At 38.6% G+C, this 17,535-nt stretch overlaps 1 protein-coding gene across 2 annotated transcripts; it reads left to right on the forward strand.

Annotated features, from left to right (window-relative positions):
- On the forward strand, positions 1-16,272 carry si:dkey-240h12.4 (death-associated protein kinase 2). 2 transcript variants are annotated; one of them, XM_058619548.1, is made up of 12 exons: positions 1-275; positions 7,514-7,670; positions 7,828-8,049; positions 8,176-8,314; positions 9,294-9,423; positions 9,950-9,998; positions 10,287-10,313; positions 10,964-11,116; positions 12,018-12,063; positions 12,164-12,253; positions 13,093-13,179; positions 13,303-16,272. In XM_058619548.1, exons 2-12 carry the CDS (start codon positions 7,609-7,611, stop codon positions 13,381-13,383), a joined length of 1,086 nt encoding a protein of 361 aa, XP_058475531.1. In that variant the 5' UTR covers positions 1-275; positions 7,514-7,608; the 3' UTR covers positions 13,384-16,272. The 2 variants fall into 2 exon arrangements, with proteins under 2 accessions (XP_058475531.1, XP_058475532.1); XM_058619549.1 differs by having other exon boundaries at positions 1-265.
- The last annotated feature ends 1,263 nt before the right edge of the window (positions 16,273-17,535 follow it).

The following is a 17,535-nucleotide window of genomic DNA, read 5'->3' on the forward strand; positions in this document are numbered from 1 at the left end:
GCGGTAAATCGGACATGACATCAAACTGTGCATGTAGGTGTTTTCCGCATTCAGGGTCGAGCTGAGCGGCCAACTCCAGCTCCACAAGCTCCGGCAGCAGCAGCAGCAGTGCACTCATCCCGGGTCATCCTCCCCCGCCAGAGGAGCAGCGAAACACCGCAGCAGAAGCAGCGAGAGACGCCGCTCTTCATGGGAACATCTGAGCCGGTGAAGAACACGCTCCGTTTGTGCTTCACAGGCCACCACAGGTGGATGCAGCGTCACGGTAATACATGGTCAGTGTGACAACAACATGTCTGTCTTTAACATTACGTATATATTTATATATATATATGAAGGTATGTAATGTATGTGCTGTGTGAGGCGTTCACTGTCCCTCATTAGTCCCGAGGAATGTGAGCGCGGGTGTTTTCTCAGTCTGGATTATTTGTAGTGCCAATAAAACAGGGAACGGATTATGATGAGAGAGTAAAGAACATGTACACTTTACTTTAATTATTTAATAATCCACATTAGAAAGGGTACGGTGTCCCGGAAGGAGCGTTTCTGTGCTGTGGGGTGTTTTTGTGAAATTCTTCTGCTCCCCAGAGAAAAGAGAGAAAGACAGAGAAAGACAGAGAAAGAGAGAAGAGAATTCACTAAGTTTTGTTTTTCTGCTTCTCGTCCACACGAGCAGTTATTGTGTCACACACTTACACACTTTAGGGAAACAGATACATGATGTGTTTACTGCTCATTTCTCATTTTTTTTAAAAATAAGCTGAAATGAGAAAGTGAAGGGGTTCACACACACACACACACACACACACACACACAATGCTGAAAATGTCACTTTTCTGCTTTCACTAAGGTTGTTTTAAGGTCATTGAACTATTGAATTATTGCTCTGATAAGACGAGAACACAAACAAGTGCCCAGGATGAGTTTCATAAGTGAATTAAAACGTTATGTTTGAGGTTTTTGCATGTATTGAACAAGAAAGGAGGCAGAGGGAGAATAATAACCACAAAATTCACTAGAAGTTATCTATATACATATATGTATATGTTAATATTTATGTATATATATATATATATACATATATGTATATATATATTTATGTGTATATATATATATATATATATACATATATATATATATATATATATATATATATATATATATACACATAAGATTTAGAGAGCATTTGAACAATAAAGCCACACAAAACAACTATATCTGGATTATTTAGAATTAGAATTAGTTGTGTTTTTTGCACAAACAATTTGACCTCTGCATTTAACCCGTCCTTTTTCACACACACACGAGAAGTGAACACACACACAAGCCGGGCACATGAGCTGTTGGCAGCACAGAGCACAGAGTAATGGGGATTGGGTGCCTTGCTCAGGGGCAACACAGCACTTGACCCAATCCAGGGATTTGAACCGGTGACCCTCCATCTACAAGCCCAAATAGTTTTGATTCGGCCACGACAAACATAAAAGTGATGGTGACGGCTGACATCAAACTGGTTCCACTTGAAACAGTGGAACACGTCTGTTTAACTAAAACAGACGTGTATCATAATGTTTGCATCAAGTTACTCATGAGTGTAGGAGGAGAAAGGACGTCTCTCTCTGTCTGGAGTCTTTTTCGCCAAAGAAGGATTTATTTTTTCGGAAGTAAATCCAGAGAGACCCCCTTCACATTTTGACCTACTTTCTGCCCCTGGAGAGCATTCCTGACTCACTGTGTTTGTTTTTACATTTAAGTGGAACATTTGTGTCATAAACTCTTAAGTTTTACAGCGAACAGGATGTGAATATTCAAATTTGCTCAACTTGTGAACTCTGTCAACAACCTGAAGCAGCAATGAAGGCTCCAATAACAACACACATACAGTAAAAAGCAGGGTTCCTTCCCTGATATCTTGGGATGTAGGGTTTTGCATATTGCACTTTTAAGCCACCCCCCCAAGATATTTACTTATAGGGCATCTTGGGGTGTGACAGATGTGACATCATATCAGGAAATCACTCACTTCAATGCAACATGAACAGCATGTCACCACACACACACACACACACACACACACACACACACACACACACACACACATGCTGGTTTTGCATTCTTTGTGTGGACACTCATAGACATAATGCACTCCCTTGCCCCTTACCCTAACCTTAACTCTAAAACCAGGTCTTAATCCCCAAAAAACCTGTTAAAGTTGTCCTCACAAGGTCAAAATGTCCTTGACAGTCGGTCCACACGGCCAATAAGACATGGGCATACACACATACATGCATTTTCACATACAGCCTTCATTGTGAGGACACATATAGACATAAAGTGTTCCCATAACCATCCAAATGAGACCTAACTTTAACCCTTAACCAAACCCTAAACTCCATCTTATTCTAACCCGACCCTAAAGCCAAGTCCTTACCCTGAAAAAGCCCTAAATGTGACAGGTCCAGCCAAAATGTCCTCAGAAGGATAAAAAAAAAAGGATAGTTTTGAAATAAAATGTGTCCTCATAGCCTAACTACAGACTAAGCAAAGAGTTATCCTTTAACTATAACCACTTAATGCCCAACCCTAACGTTTAACTTAATACAATTCAAGCTTCTTCTTAGCCCTAATCCTAACAAGTTTTTTCAGATAAGGACCCAGGTTTGGTCTTTGTTAGGACTGCTGGTCCTGACAAGGTCAGTGTTTATGCCAGAAAAGCTCATAATAACACACTTGATTACTTCACATACAGCATGTAGTTAGTAGTATAATCATGTCGTGTTTTTCTAAGAGTTGTGCCAAGGTAATTAGTGGTAACTGCACCTGTTTGATTTGTTTTCAGTAGCATCTGTCAAATTATTCAAAAACTCCTGAACCAATCTTCTTTACTCTTGGTCCAGTCGGATCCAGTCTGATCCAGAGAAGAACACTTTAACTTCTGGAGCAGATCCGATTCAAGGGAGTGGATATATTAATAAATTTTCACTTTATTTCAAACTTGAGTGCTTAATCTATTTCTTATCCTCTTCACTTTTTTCAATAACTATTAATAGAATGACATGTAAACAATCCGGTGCATTAAGAATTGTGAAGAGGATTCAAATAACAGGCCATGCAGCAACTGATGCAACCACTTCATCCTGTAACATCCTGCTCTTTGATGAAAGCTTAACCCTTAAATGTGCCTTCAAAAAAGGGCACCCAGGGCACCAAAATGTGTTCATTCCTTGTTCATGTCCCTGTCAAATATTAATGCATTTTTAAAGATTTTAACCCTTAAATTGCCATGTGTTTGACATTATTGTCCATAGGTGTGTTTAGTGTGAGTATTTGCCATATATCAAATATTAATGCATTTTTAACATTTTGACCCTTACATTGCTCTAATTAAAAGTTTTTGTAATGATGGACCTTCATTTATGTTCTAAAAAAAACACAATAAATTGATTATTTTCAATATACTTCATGCAAACTGGATTATTTTTGGTTTGCTATATTATTGGCACTTTGTATATTATGTGAAAGATTAGCAGAAACATATGTTTATATGCATTGGTATTATTTTTGCAATGTCATATTTCATAAAATACAAAAATATAAAAAAGTGCCCTCATAAAAAATTAAGCTATACAAATTTTATTGATAATTATTTTCAGATATTATATTATATTTTATAAGTCCTCTTCACACACATCAAACATTAATTCAAAGTTTTTGTCATGATGCATCAAAAATAGCGATTTGAACGGGGTTTCAATGTGGACATTTTTGTCCATAGGTGTGTTATGTGTAGTTTACAATAGACAAAAAAAAACATGCAAAAAGAGATGCACAACCTGGCATCAATTTTTAACAATATGCATGAACAAATTATAAAATATTCTAGAAATTAAAAGCCAAACAGGTGTGTTTAAGGGTTAAAACGCATGGAAGTGTTTCAAAACTGAACGAAGAGAGTGTGTCTTTGATGATATTCACTCACTACATCATGTCTGAATAATTTAACATTATCATAATGAGCTGCAAGGCCAGGCAGTAAACATCCATTCAGTGCAAACTAAATAAGTAGTCCATGTTTATTTCAGTCTATACTTTACTATCGTTTTATCAATGCAGGAGTTTCAACATGTTAATGCAGCAATCACTTTGAAAAAAGGAGTGTGTTTATGAACAAGTCCGGTAGCATGTGGATCTGAATAATGAGCTGTATTTCTGTGTTGGTGGCATAATCTGCTCTCTAAACTCTCTCTAGTCCCATCACTGCAAATTAGAAAGATTACATCAGCCCCCATGTTCCCTCTCCCCTGTGGTCACCTGATTGTTTCAGAAATGATTTTACTGGTCCATCTATGAAGCACTTCCTGTTTTAGTCCAGAGCCAGAGTGGAGTCTGTGAGTTTGTGAGTTCTGGCTGAAGACCAAAGATGATCTCTCAACTCTGGAATCACGGTCATGTAACTGACCGAGACTGTCACTCTGCCCCTTTTTCACCCTCAGTCACCTCTTACTCTGTCTTACAGAGAAAGAGAGTCGACCCAAAGCGAACCATAAACACCTTGTTTCTAAAATACAATAGAACCACTTCCCTTTATATGGTGCATGTTCCTCTGAATGTAAATTCAGTGAGAACTGCAGTGCAGAGAGCTCCTTTTTAAAAGTACAGCCGTGGTGTCAGGTGACTCCTGGACGTCCATACATGTAACTTTGAGTTCTACAAGATAAATTATGAATTAGGCATCATCGGACGCAACAACACGAGAGGAAATGTTCAGACGTGTTTCATGACTGAAGTGAGACTGAAGATGGTAAAATGTGGTGCAGTGGAGATGCCGAGCTGAAAAGAGAGAGGGTTACTGCGCAGATAAAACTCAAACTGTCAAGGTTATTGCTACAATACACACGAGCACAGCTGGGACTGCAGGTAATGTCTTGTCTGGTCTTGTCTCTGTAGATCTATAGCTGCTCTGCAACCACTGTAGTCTGATGGCGTTTATCAGCTGTAGAAAGTAGACAAATATGAGTTTGGTATGTTCTGCAGTTATTTGCCTTTCCATCATCGAAACGTTTGATTTAACCCTCGATAATCCTGGATTTATTTTGATTTTATGGCTGTAGAATTGTCCAAAAATTGCCCCATTTTTCCCCAAGATAACTTTCACTTTCCATATCTGGCGTTATTATTATTCAATTACGGGAATTACGGGACCGAGAAGTTGACTTCGCCACAAGCGTGTTACGCGCTGGCAAAGCTCGTCTGTGATTAGACGGTTGTTTCCGCGGAAGTCCTGAGTGTAGGAGTTATGGTAATGAGAAGGACAACAGGATGGTCACAGAAGGCACCTATTATTATTATTATTATTATTATTATTATTATTATTATTATTATTATTATTATTATTATTGCACCTATTATTATTATTATTATTATTATTACTATTATTATTATTATTGCACCTATTATTCTAAATTATATTTAAAAGACACAACATGTCCACAGATTGTGTTGTGTATGTTTTAAGGGTTTATGAGGGAGCTACACTGTATCGTGCTGGTGTCACATCTGGTCCAACTAAATTAATGTCAGGTATTTTTGGTAATGGATTAATTTGAATGTTCTATTTAATAACTAAAAGTAAGGATGAGCCCAAAGTTGTCCAAACTACAGCCCGGGGGCCAATCACGGCCCTCGGTGAGACGTTGTGCGGCCCACAGCTTCGGTTTTATTATGAATTATTTATGGCCAGGGATGGACTTGGACAAAAAAATGGCCCTTGGTCACATGTCACCCCCATGAGCTCAGCTGGTAAGGAGTTGCACTTTGACACCGGAGTCCCGGGCTTTATGCTCTAATCTCATAGTATGTTATTTGACTCCAGATGCGGAAAGAAACACAATCTTTCTTTTCATTTCTTCACTCCTGCGCAAGCCGTTGTGGTTACATTTCCATTTAAAAATGATAATTGTGACAATGAAAATTACATTTTTATAAAACAGTGCAATTGGATGTGAATGTTACGTAAGGAAAAAAAGGAAAAAAAGGACCATTGGCCCCTGAAAAAGTTTGGACACCCCTGGATGAGCTGATGTTCAGCATAAAAATGTTTTTATGCTGAAACACTGAGTCTTATATTAAGTTCTGGCCGATCATTTCCCCGAGAATACTTGCTGACTTTTTTTAATATACTGTACAGTTTTCACTAGCACTGTGCATGGAAACCTCCTGACTTTCCCCCACTCTTTAAACACGTGCAGGTTTTTCTGTTTGTTTGTGAAGGGAGGTTGACGTGTCTTCATTGTCCTGTCATTGTTGTTGAAGGTGAGGTAAATGTGGTAAATGTGGTAAATTGCAGAGCCTGCTCTGACCTCCTCTGATTATCTTTGTTCTCAGATTGGCCTTTTTCAGAATCTATCAAATAAAAGCACCTGCAGTGAACATAGAGTAGCAACAGATATGTAGCAGGGAGCAGATAAGGTAGCATGAGGAAGAGTGCAGTTCAGGGTGTGTTACTCACATATGCACATCATCACCTGTGTTTTTCTAGCTTTCAGGAAAGAGGACGATCAGGTTTGGAACCATAGGTCATGAGAGTGACATCGGCTTGTTGATTTTTCACTGAGCTGCAGCACAATATAAACGCAGTGTGTAGTTATGTGAGTGTGTTGTGAGTGTTGTGTATAACATTTGGAGTTATGGAACTTGGATGTCATTCATTTCCAGTTGTAGATAAGAATGTAAAGACTATTTACTTTTTCTAAAATCTGAAAATACATTCATTTCTCTCTTTACAAGGCGTAAAGGGATCATAGGAGCAAAAATAACTATTATGAGAAGTGTAACAGATGTTTTAGTGTAGTTTAGTGTTTCATTTTTGCGAAACACTGCTTAAAACAACACTTATTTGATTTGGTGTGAATTTAAGATTTGAACCTTGGTTTGTTTACTTTTAATTTGATAAGCGGACATGGTTGTGTAAAACAAATTGTGTGAGTGTGCGTTCTTGTATTTGTTGCCTCTTTATGACCTTTTCGGGGCACTGACCTCGTCAGGACCTCCAGTTGTCCTCACAGGACCTAAACCTGGTCCTAAAGAGACAGGAACTGGAACTGGTTAAGTTAAGGGATATTTTTTTACTAAGGCCAGGGAGAGATGTTTAAGGGATAGCTCTCTCTCTCTCTCTCTCTCGCTCTCTCTCTCTCTCTCTCTCCATGTGTGTTTGTTCTTGCATTTGTAGTTTTTTACCCCTAACCCAGGACCAAAAATTGTATAAACCATGTGGAGTGGGGACATTTTGGCTGATCCTCATGTCAGCAGGTGTCCCTGTGATGTGTATAAAGGTCCAGGTTGTGTAGAAATGGAAATTTCCACATCTGTCGTCGTGACCTATTTGCCAGTCAAACTAGGCGTCAACTGTTGCTGCTTTGTTTGTTCTGACGTGGGTAAAAAAACGATCGTCTGATGTTTTAAAATAATAAAAATGTATTTTAATGTCTAACTTCTGCTTCTCACGCACTCACAGGTGCAGAACTTGGAGGATCATGAACCACTTCATGTTGGCTGTGAAATAGCCAGCAGCGCTCCACCACAGGACCAGAGGCATCGAGGCAAATCAACATGGCCGTCTTCAAACCTGACAATGTGGAAGACTTGTATGAGATCGGAGAGGTTCTGGGAAGGTAGAGATAGGACTGACTGGCTTATCTTTTATTTTAAACCGGTGTTGATGGTTTCCTGTGTGTCTTATGGTGCAATAGATGATTTACTTTCACTATTAAAGAGCTCACAGACGAGCCATGGAAGCTGCTCACTGTCGACTGTCCTCGCTCCCTCTAGTGGCCATTTTGGGGAGGTGCGACGTGTTCGCGAGCGGGCCTCTGGGACGAGTTGGGCCGGCAAGTTCATGAAGATCCGTAAGAGCGCGTGCACTCACCTGGGCGTGGAGAGGAGCTGCGTGGAGCAGGAGGTGGAGATCCTGCACACGCTGCAACACCCGAACATCGTGGCCCTCAAAGACGTCTTTGAGAGTCGAGCTGAGGTGGTGCTCATCCTGGAGTTGTGAGTTGACGAGATTTTTTCCTAGTATGTTTTCCTTTCATCATTGAATCCTTTTAGTCATTTTTTTTCCCGCTCGTCCATAACCACGAACGGACAAAAACTAAGCGCTGAATTGTGTTGTTGCAGCGTAAACGGAGGGGAACTGTTTGACTTCATCGCTGACAAGGAGATGCTGCTGGAGAGCGAGGCCATTGAGTTCATGAAGCAGATCCTGGAGGGACTGGGATTCATGCACAGCAAGAACATCGGCCACTTTGACCTCAAGGTAACAGTTGCCTGAGAATGTTTCTCCTGTTTTTGAAACACGAGTGTGAACTCAGAAAGTGTCATTTTGTTCCTGAAACTCTTCTTGTGTAAGAGCACTAAGCACTATTGAAACTGGAGGAGTTCTTTTTCTTCGAAATAAATCGCATTTTTGAGGGCCTCAGTGTGCCCAAAAACTCACTTACTCAACTCACTTCTTATTTACCTTTTAAATAAGAAGATACATCTAAGAACTCATGTGAGTAAGTAAGTTTTGAGTTGGGAGTGGGAGTGCATTCCAGAGAAAACTGATCTCTGAAGGGGGTTTGGTGAATGGGCGTGGTAAACTGGAAATGGGAGGGGCTAAAAACAGACCCAAAGGGCTTCTATTAGGTCGTCTGGTGCCAGGTTTTTAAGTTGGCACACGCGTTTATCAGGTTGGGAGAGTCAAAAAAGTAAATGAGGGACCATGTACGAAACCCAACAGGAAGGTGACCATTTTGGGTTGAATGGTGGCTGAGAAATCCTCTTCATTTCCAGATAGCTTTAATAAATACATTTATCTGGGGAAAAAAGAGGAAGAACACCTGTAGTAGGACTTTGGGAGAGAGTGTAGTGAGGACAGCGTCACTGATTTCTTCATGTCTGAATAACCTGCACGAAAACAACTAACATGCCATTGCACTCCTTAATGCCATTCCTTTATTATTGCACTATTTTTTTTCCCACTGTTGCACATTTTACATTTTATGTTTATAATATTTTTTTCGTATTGTATTGCTGCTTTGTTAAAACAATTTCCCCTTGGGGATGAATAAAGTATTCTATTCTATTCTATTCTATTGTATTCTATTAACACGTGTTTCCAAACAACTGTATTAATGAATGCTTTCACGATGTGAAAACGACTTCACAACACGTCAGAAAATCAGTGCTGGACTTAATCTTTAAACGTCAATGACATTTGTTCACCATAACAAAAACCTCGTCTGTCCCTTCAGCCAGAAAACATCATGCTGTCAGACAAAGTGTCTCCAAACCCCAACATCAAACTCATCGACTTTGGCCTGGCTCACCACTTCCAACAGGACGAGGTGTACAAGAGCTCCAGTGGCACGCCGCAGTACATCGGTGAGCGTCAGGCTTTCGTTTGAAAGTGTGTTTTTGATCTTTATTGTCGTTGTACACGTGTACAAAGAAAGTGTGGTCGGCTGATTCTGCACAACAGTATTAAAAACAGTATTAAAAAACAATAATCTTTGGTAACAGCTTAATGAGATAATGAAGTGTCTGTGCACTGTTATGGTGGGAGTGGACATGGAAGCACCAGCTCTGGGGTAGAAACTGTTCCTTAGTCTGTTTGTTTTAGCTGTGACGAGTTACTTTTCCATGTGAGCGTAACTCCCAGAAACCTTACACTGTCCACCTGCTCCACTTTCTGGTGCTTTGTCCTTGATCCGCCAAGAATCCGACATTTATCTCCTTAGTTTTGGAGGTGTTGAAGGAATAGGTTTGTTTCCTTTGTAGCCCATCATCATCATCATCATCATCATCATCAACATCTCCTCCATCGATCAGACCTAGGGCTGCAGTCATGGGAAAAGACCAGAGGCGACCACATGTGACCTAAAACAACTCTTCTCTCTCTCTCTTTCAGCCCCTGAGGTGATCAAAAAAGAACCTCTGAGCACAACAGCAGATATGTGGTGAGCGACACATGCACGTCTGCAACACACCCTGCCATAAATCCTTATTGATATGATAACGTACACTTGGCATTTGCAGACATTTCAGGCCCACTCTCAGTGTCTCCTCCTCAGTATACATTCTTCTCTCAGTGACCTGCTGGGGCACGCTGATGCTCTGCACACACACACACAATCTCTCGTTTGTCACTTTACAGTTCAACACTACAACGCGTTTATCATCGCTTTAAAGGTTTAAACGCCTTAACGTGACCGTTTGTGTGTTGTTTGTGTGTCCTTTTCCTGCAGGAGCATCGGAGTTATTACCTACATATTGTAAGTTAAGTTGTATACGTTTGTGTGTGTTGTTGGCTGACGTGTCAAAACTTGTATGAGTAATGATATAGTGAATACCAGCAGGCTTTAAAGCTCTAAAGTGAAATGTGGAGGAGCTGACTGTCTGTGATAAGCTTTTATCAGATTTGGAATCATTTAAGCAGTGGTAACGACATATATGCACAATTTCCTTGGAAGTTGTGGCATTTCTTCACTCGTAAATAATCTAAACTGAGCAAACACTGCATAATATAACCTCAAAAATGAAGATATTGTAGCATCAGGTTTTAGCCTCTTAACAAAATATTCACTAACTACAATCTACACCTGCTTAAGTCACCAGTATTTAAAGAATCTGTTTGTCACTGTTTGACTGAATTTTCAGCTGTAAACTTCCTCTCCCACACCAAACCCCATTGAGAAAATCAGTGTTTTTAGCACATGGTGAACACTGTAGCCGCAGCAGTGGATCAACAACTCCTGTGTGCTGTGATTTCAACTGGCAGATTTTCTCCATAGACTTTGGTGCAGGGAGGAAGTGTGTTGTTTTTTTTCCAGAACCAAAAAGGAAATGATACATTTTTAGTGTCTTTAATGTCTCAAGCACTGTGTAGTGGACGTGTCTCACACTGACGCACTCTGTCCCACAGGTTGAGCGGTTTGTCACCGTTCCAAGGTGAGACAAATGAGGAGACGCTGACCAATGTCCTTGCCATGAAATATGAGTTTTATGCCCAGTTTTTCAGCACCACCAGCTCCATGGCCAAAGACTTTATCCAGAAACTCTTGGTGGAAAACCCCAAGTATGTTGTATAGGTACAGTATCTGTCTGTTATAAGCCGTTTTCTCTTCCGCACGTCGCTGAACGTGATTTATTTGTTGAGTGAAAGGATTATGGCGAGTAAACTGTCGTCTTTAATTGGCCTATTAACGAGGCAACTCAACGTACACTTTCACCCACAGATAAACTAATCAAATCTAGATTATTTAACTGAGTTTCAGTTCTGCCCATTTTTCATTAACCCAGTAACAGCCATAAAAGGCTGTTACTGGGTTAATGAAAAACAATCATTCATACAATCAGATGATTGTACACTTAACCTTATTTTTTCCACCTTTCACACATGGTTTTTATGTCCTTGTTTACATAAGTTTCCCTAAAACACGTCTTTATCACAGACACTGGCTGCTGCGTCCGGCTCAGGGTGATTTTATTTGTAAAAGAGATGCAAAACAACACTAAGCAGCAGCAGGAGGAGGAGGATAACGTGTGCTGTGAGAAAGCAAAGCAGTCCAGAGACAAGTCCGACATGTTTGACAACCTTTTATTCTGTTTTAAATCTGCCACTCTGGGGTTCAGGGATATAAATGAACTCCTATTGATGTTTTTGAATCGTCCCAATGAAATAAATGAACTAAATGAACCTTTCTCATGTGGTCACATGATACAAATGAGATTAAACATTCAAAATCCTGTGGATTATTCATTTCAATCAATAGCAGATAAACATCTGAGTCATAAACTCTTAACAGCCCACGACTCGACAGCAATAAGATTCATTTTAAGACAACAAATGTCTTTATTTTATATGATATACAAAATACACACACACATATATATATATATATATACATGTGTATATATATACATAATAAAAGAGGAGTATCTTTGTTACTTCTCACTATCCTCCTGTGTTGTTGCAGTGACAGGATGACAGCTGAGGAGAGTCTGCTTCATCCCTGGATTAAGGTTGTTCTTCTTCTTTTTCCTCTTCAGTCCTCGGTGACGTCACGTACCGCAAACGTTGTTTTGTTTTTAATGCGTCCAAATGTGTTGTTGTCCATTTCAGCCCATCACGCGCAAACAGGCGGCCAAGCGCAATCGATCCTCGATCAATATGAAGAGCTTTAAGCGCTTCAACGCCAGGAGGAAATGGAAGGTGAGTGAGGAGAGAGAGAGAGAGAGAGGGAGAGGAGGAAGGAGATGACGACGCGTGATACTTACACACAACCAGTTACAAAACTGCAAGACGCTGTGTCGTCTTCTCTGAACGTGAGATTCTGCAGCAGCAGACCTCACATGTTCACAGTCTCCCCCCATTTTACACACACACACACACAAGTCTTTATTATTATTATTTATTATTATAGTCTTTATTGTTATTACACACAGCTGCCACCAATAACTAGACATGAGGGATCTCGACGGATGCCGATACTTTATAATTATTGGTTATTCATGGTCTGAGCAGCGAGCTCTTTGTCAGCAACGCCCAGAGACTTCATTCAAAAAAAGACAATATATTTTTAATACAATATTAAAAAGAACAACAACAACAAAAGACAAAAAAAGTCAAATATATCAAAAGCAGATACAGCACAGACAAGTTAGTTTTTTTGAAGATGTACTGTTATAAAATAAAAAGTAGAAAAATATATATATATAATATAATATATATAAATATATATATATCTATATATATATATAGATATATGTATGTGTATATACACATATATACAGAGGCTATACGAAAGTGCAGTGCAGTGTCTTCTGTCCTTTTTTTAAAAATTATGTTTCTTCTTTTTTTCACTTTATAAACACACCTGAGCAAAATGGAATTTGTGACATTTGGAAATTTGCCCAAGTTCGGTTTAAATGGCTCGTTTTTATGAATAAAACTAAAACTCCCTGTGGAGTTGTGTAATTATCTGTGCCGCATGTGCATGAAGGGTTAAATGATAATGAGTTGTCTCTGTCTCTGTCTCTGTCCCTCCATAGATGTCCTATAACATGGTGCGAATGTGTAACAGGCTGGTGCAGCTGAGGCTGCTGTGTAAGGGCACCGCTGATGCAGATCCACTACAGGTGAGACCACTTCACTTCACTCTGCTTATAGACTCAGTCTCAATCTCACCACAACAACAAGACATTTGACCTAAACGTGGACAAACAGATCTAAATCTAAAGTGTCCTGATGTCTGTCTGCAGAGACAATGTGAAAGCGACGTGGAGGACACTGAGAGCAAACCTGCGTCTCTGCTGCGACGACGACTCAGCAGCAGCTCATAGAGAAGCACGGGTCCACACGTGTGTCCCCCTGATCCTGGTGAAGGGAAGTGGACAAACAAATGTTGACCTCCACTCTGTCTGTCTTTTTCTGTCTGTGTGTCTGTGTGTCTGTGTGTGTGTCTGTGAGCAGTTTCAGTCTAAAAGTAAAGGACAGATTTTTGATGACATTTGTACGTTCTTGGTCCAAAGACGACGTGATTTTGTCGGTGATCCATGTTCAGGATTTTTTAAAGCGAAGACAGCGAGGAGTTTATGGACACTGTGGGAAAACTGAGCGGCCTTAGACGAAGGTTCCTGCTTTCACCTCGTCTGACGAACTCTTCTCAGAGAATAAACTGTGTTTGTCCGGATTGTTACTGCCACTCTGAGATTACACGATATGCACAGAAAAAAAAAAAAAAGATTGTACCAGACGTGGTTTTATTAAGTCTTCCATGACTTTGATATTGATGAGTGTGCAGTACTTACATCATTGTCGGTGTCTGTTACGTGTGAAACACAAAAACGCATGCAGATAAAGTGTTTTTGGCTAAAACCGTAAAGTCTATGGATTATTTATGGATTGATTCTCGTCAGTTGTGATCATTTATATGTGAACGGAGATCTGGGAACAACTTCTATTTGGACTTTTTTACAATTTCATAACAATGTCTCTATGGAGATCTATAAATGAATAATTAACCCGTCAGCAACTGAACTACCCCAGAAAATAATCTGTTACTAGAGATTAGGAGTGTGTACACACACTTCACGTCTCTTACAGAACAACGGACGCGTTATGAGTCACCGCGGTATCACTGTGTTCCCAGATCTCATGGATTACTTCATAACAATCATAATAACGCAATGTTCTCATTTTCTCACGCTGAAATATTGTCTTTAGTTAGTGATTTAACATGACGTCAGTGATGTGAGGGACGACTGACGCCATCATTTTCTCTTTTTAGTAAAAAATGTCTCTTTCTCACAAAAGCTCAAATGAGTGTGAAATGGAAAGGAAAAAAAAAATCCCATCTCAATCTCAAGGTTAATGCAGTAGCTGCTTTTTAAGTCTCGCACGACTCCTCGTGACACGTTTGCTCAGTTGCCATGGAAACCAAGTGCTGCAATATGATTTTGTTTGAGCTCCTCTGGCTACTTCTTCTTCTTTTTAATATTATTATGATCAATGTTAACTGGGACTAAATCTCATCTCTAATCCTCACGATGATGAAATGTGAGGGGAGTTTACAGAAGGTTTTTTTGTTTTGTTTTTTAAATCACCAAGTGAAGACGAGCACGTTTCTCTGTGTTTGTGTTTGTTTCAGTTCTCTCATGATTGACAGTTGAGGACAAAGTTATTCTGCCTTTGTCATTGTTTTAAAAGTGTTTCCCCACGTGTTTTTCAAACATCCTAGTTTTATTTAGGATACTTCCATTATTTCACTTTGGCACACAGAAATTTAATCATTCCACAAAAAACAACTACTAGGGTGAAAATGATTAGCCCCGCCTTTAAAATCAAGTTCAAACTGAGGATTCATCTCCCACGTTAGACACAGTGTAACATCTTCAGTCTCAAATGTCCAAACATCTATTCTGTTTTAATGATTTCTTTGTTCTATGGCGCAAAGAAACAAGAAAATATTCACATTTAAGAAGCTGAAAAATCCTTAAAAACTCTCGAATCGATGAATCGATTGTCAAATTGTTGGCAGTTCATTTAGTAATCGATGAATCGATTAATCGAAACAAAAACCAAAAACTACCAGGGTAGTAGAACTGACGTTTTTATTGAGCCGTAGCACAAACCCACTCAAAACCTTTCAAATCAAATTCAAACTGAGGATTTATCTTCCACGTTACACACTCAGGGTTTGAGTTGTCCCTCGAGAACGCGTCATGAACAAAAACAGAATAAATCACTTCAGACTTGGAGAAAAAGGATTGTTGAAGGATTATATAAAAGTTATCACAGCGTTTCCAAGTGTCAAGATCTGGTGTGAGTTTGTTTTTGTGGAATCATTTGGGAAATTCTTTTAAAAACAATTAAAGATTCACAGGCGGAAATAATCATTTCCTCCTCAGGTGTGTGTTTTTAAAATGTCTCTCGTTGTTGTGATATTAACTCTTTTTCTGCTATAAACTCTTATTATAATGCTCATATTATGACCTATGTTTAATGTGTGTGTGTGTGTGTGTGTGTATCGTTTAAACTACTAAATGTTATGTTCATTTTCAGAAAAATCATGAAGGTGATGTTTCTGCAGATGTTTGTGAGCAACATAAGTTAAAATAAGTTCAAAGAAAATGAAAAAAGTTGGAACTGATACAAGACGACATTACCGCTTATAATTCTGCTGCAATTGTCTGTGTTTTGGTCTAAAACCAGAGCTTGTTTCACACTGACACTGTGACATTTGTGTGCTTTTACATTATATATTCAAAAAAGAACTATAAATACTATTATTATAGTTGTATTTACATTTTTATTTATATGGGTAAGAGATGGGAGAGATGATGTTTATTTAACCCACACTTGACTTCTTATTCATTTGTGATATAAATATGCAGCTATTTTATTTTTAAATATACTTTTGTTGTATTTATATGAAATAGTGTCAAAGCTGTTGGTTCTGATGGCATGAATCTGTCTTTTCTAATGCGACTGCAGTGACCAGCGATAGACGTTGTTATTAACCTAGTTGTTACGGTAAATGTACATGTTCTGTGTGCTGTCCTGTAACGCGTTATAGAAGCAGGAAAATGCAAGAAAAATCCTTGAAATCATTGGGAAATCATTATATTTTTGTGTCATGAACCACAATCTATAATCTATAATCACATCAGTCTAACTATGTAATCACATTTGTTTTATTGACACAAATACAGTTATGTTTCACTCCTGTGTCTCTGTCTCAGTGTCTAACCCTGACTTTGACCACAATCACAGTTCTTAACTAGGTTCTTCCTCTGTGAGGAGAGATGTGATGAAGAGCAGCTGAGGACAAGGTGCGATGGTGTGTGAGGGATCTGTAATGAATCTCAGCGCCGTATGAGAGACGAGAGAGAGATTTGAGACAAATGAGAAGCACAGAGGGTTAAAAGTATGAGGTGGAACTTGTTGTGACGGGAAACAGTCGCAGAAGTAGTGAAGTCGTAACTGATAAGACTCACGCGGGAAGTGAGTGTAGATGGCTGCACCGTTGTTTTCTGTGTGACTGGACACTAACGTGGCTTTAAGTTTGCCAGGACTTCAGCTTTGAAACCCGAGGAAAACTCACCTGTAAATGTTACCACAGTAACACTGAGAATATCCTCTGCAGCCCGGTGTGTACACAAACCACCGTAGTCTTGTTGTCAGACAGAAATACTACACCCACAGTGTTTTATTTATGTATATATATATATGTATATATATGAGGTTTTACTGTTGCATGTACCAAAATAACTGAAATTATATTTTTAAATGCTAAAATATAATTATCATTATTGTTGTTATCCATTCATTTTTAAATATACTGTTTTACAAAATAAAGAAAATAAAATATACATATATATACAGTATATATATGTATGTATATATATATATATATATATATATATATACACATATATATGTATATATGTGTATATATATATATATGTATATATATATATGAGGTTTTACTGTTGCATGTACCAAAATAACTGAAATTATATTTTTAAATGCTAAAATATAATTATCATTATTGTTGTTATCCATTCATTTTTAAATGTACTGTTTTACAAAATAAAGAAAATAAAATATACATATATATATATACAGTATATATATGTATGTATATATATACACATATATATGTGTATATATATATATATACATATATATATATCTATATATACATATATACGTATATGTATGTTCTCTTTCACTTCCCAAAATGAATGATAGGTAAATAATAGGTAATTGAGTTGTTTAATCTTGTGCTATTGTTGCTGCACTTCTGTGTCCAGCGTAAACGTTCAGAGCAGAGGAAGTACGGCAGATGAATGAGTGACATAAAGTGTTGTCATTCATTTTCTTTTCTGTGTCTTTTAACTTCCTGTTTTATTTTGTGTCTGTGTTTCACTTCAGTGTAACTTCCTGAATCCTGGTGTTTTCTTGTGTTGGTCTATTATCATCACCTGTGT

Source organism: Solea solea, chromosome 20 (genome assembly GCF_958295425.1).
Source record: "Solea solea chromosome 20, fSolSol10.1, whole genome shotgun sequence".
Lineage (NCBI taxonomy): Eukaryota > Metazoa > Chordata > Actinopteri > Pleuronectiformes > Soleidae > Solea > Solea solea.

Excerpts from the sequence above, each read along its gene's own strand:
- si:dkey-240h12.4 (XM_058619548.1), top strand. The coding sequence starts at position 7,609 with ATGGCCGTCTTCAAACCTGACAATGTGGAAGACTTGTATGAGATCGGA. Across the intron at positions 9,999-10,286 it reads AGCACAACAGCAGATATGTG|GAGCATCGGAGTTATTACCT; the intron begins GTGAGCGACACA and ends CTTTTCCTGCAG. Across the intron at positions 11,117-12,017 it reads CTCTTGGTGGAAAACCCCAA|TGACAGGATGACAGCTGAGG; the intron begins GTATGTTGTATA and ends GTGTTGTTGCAG.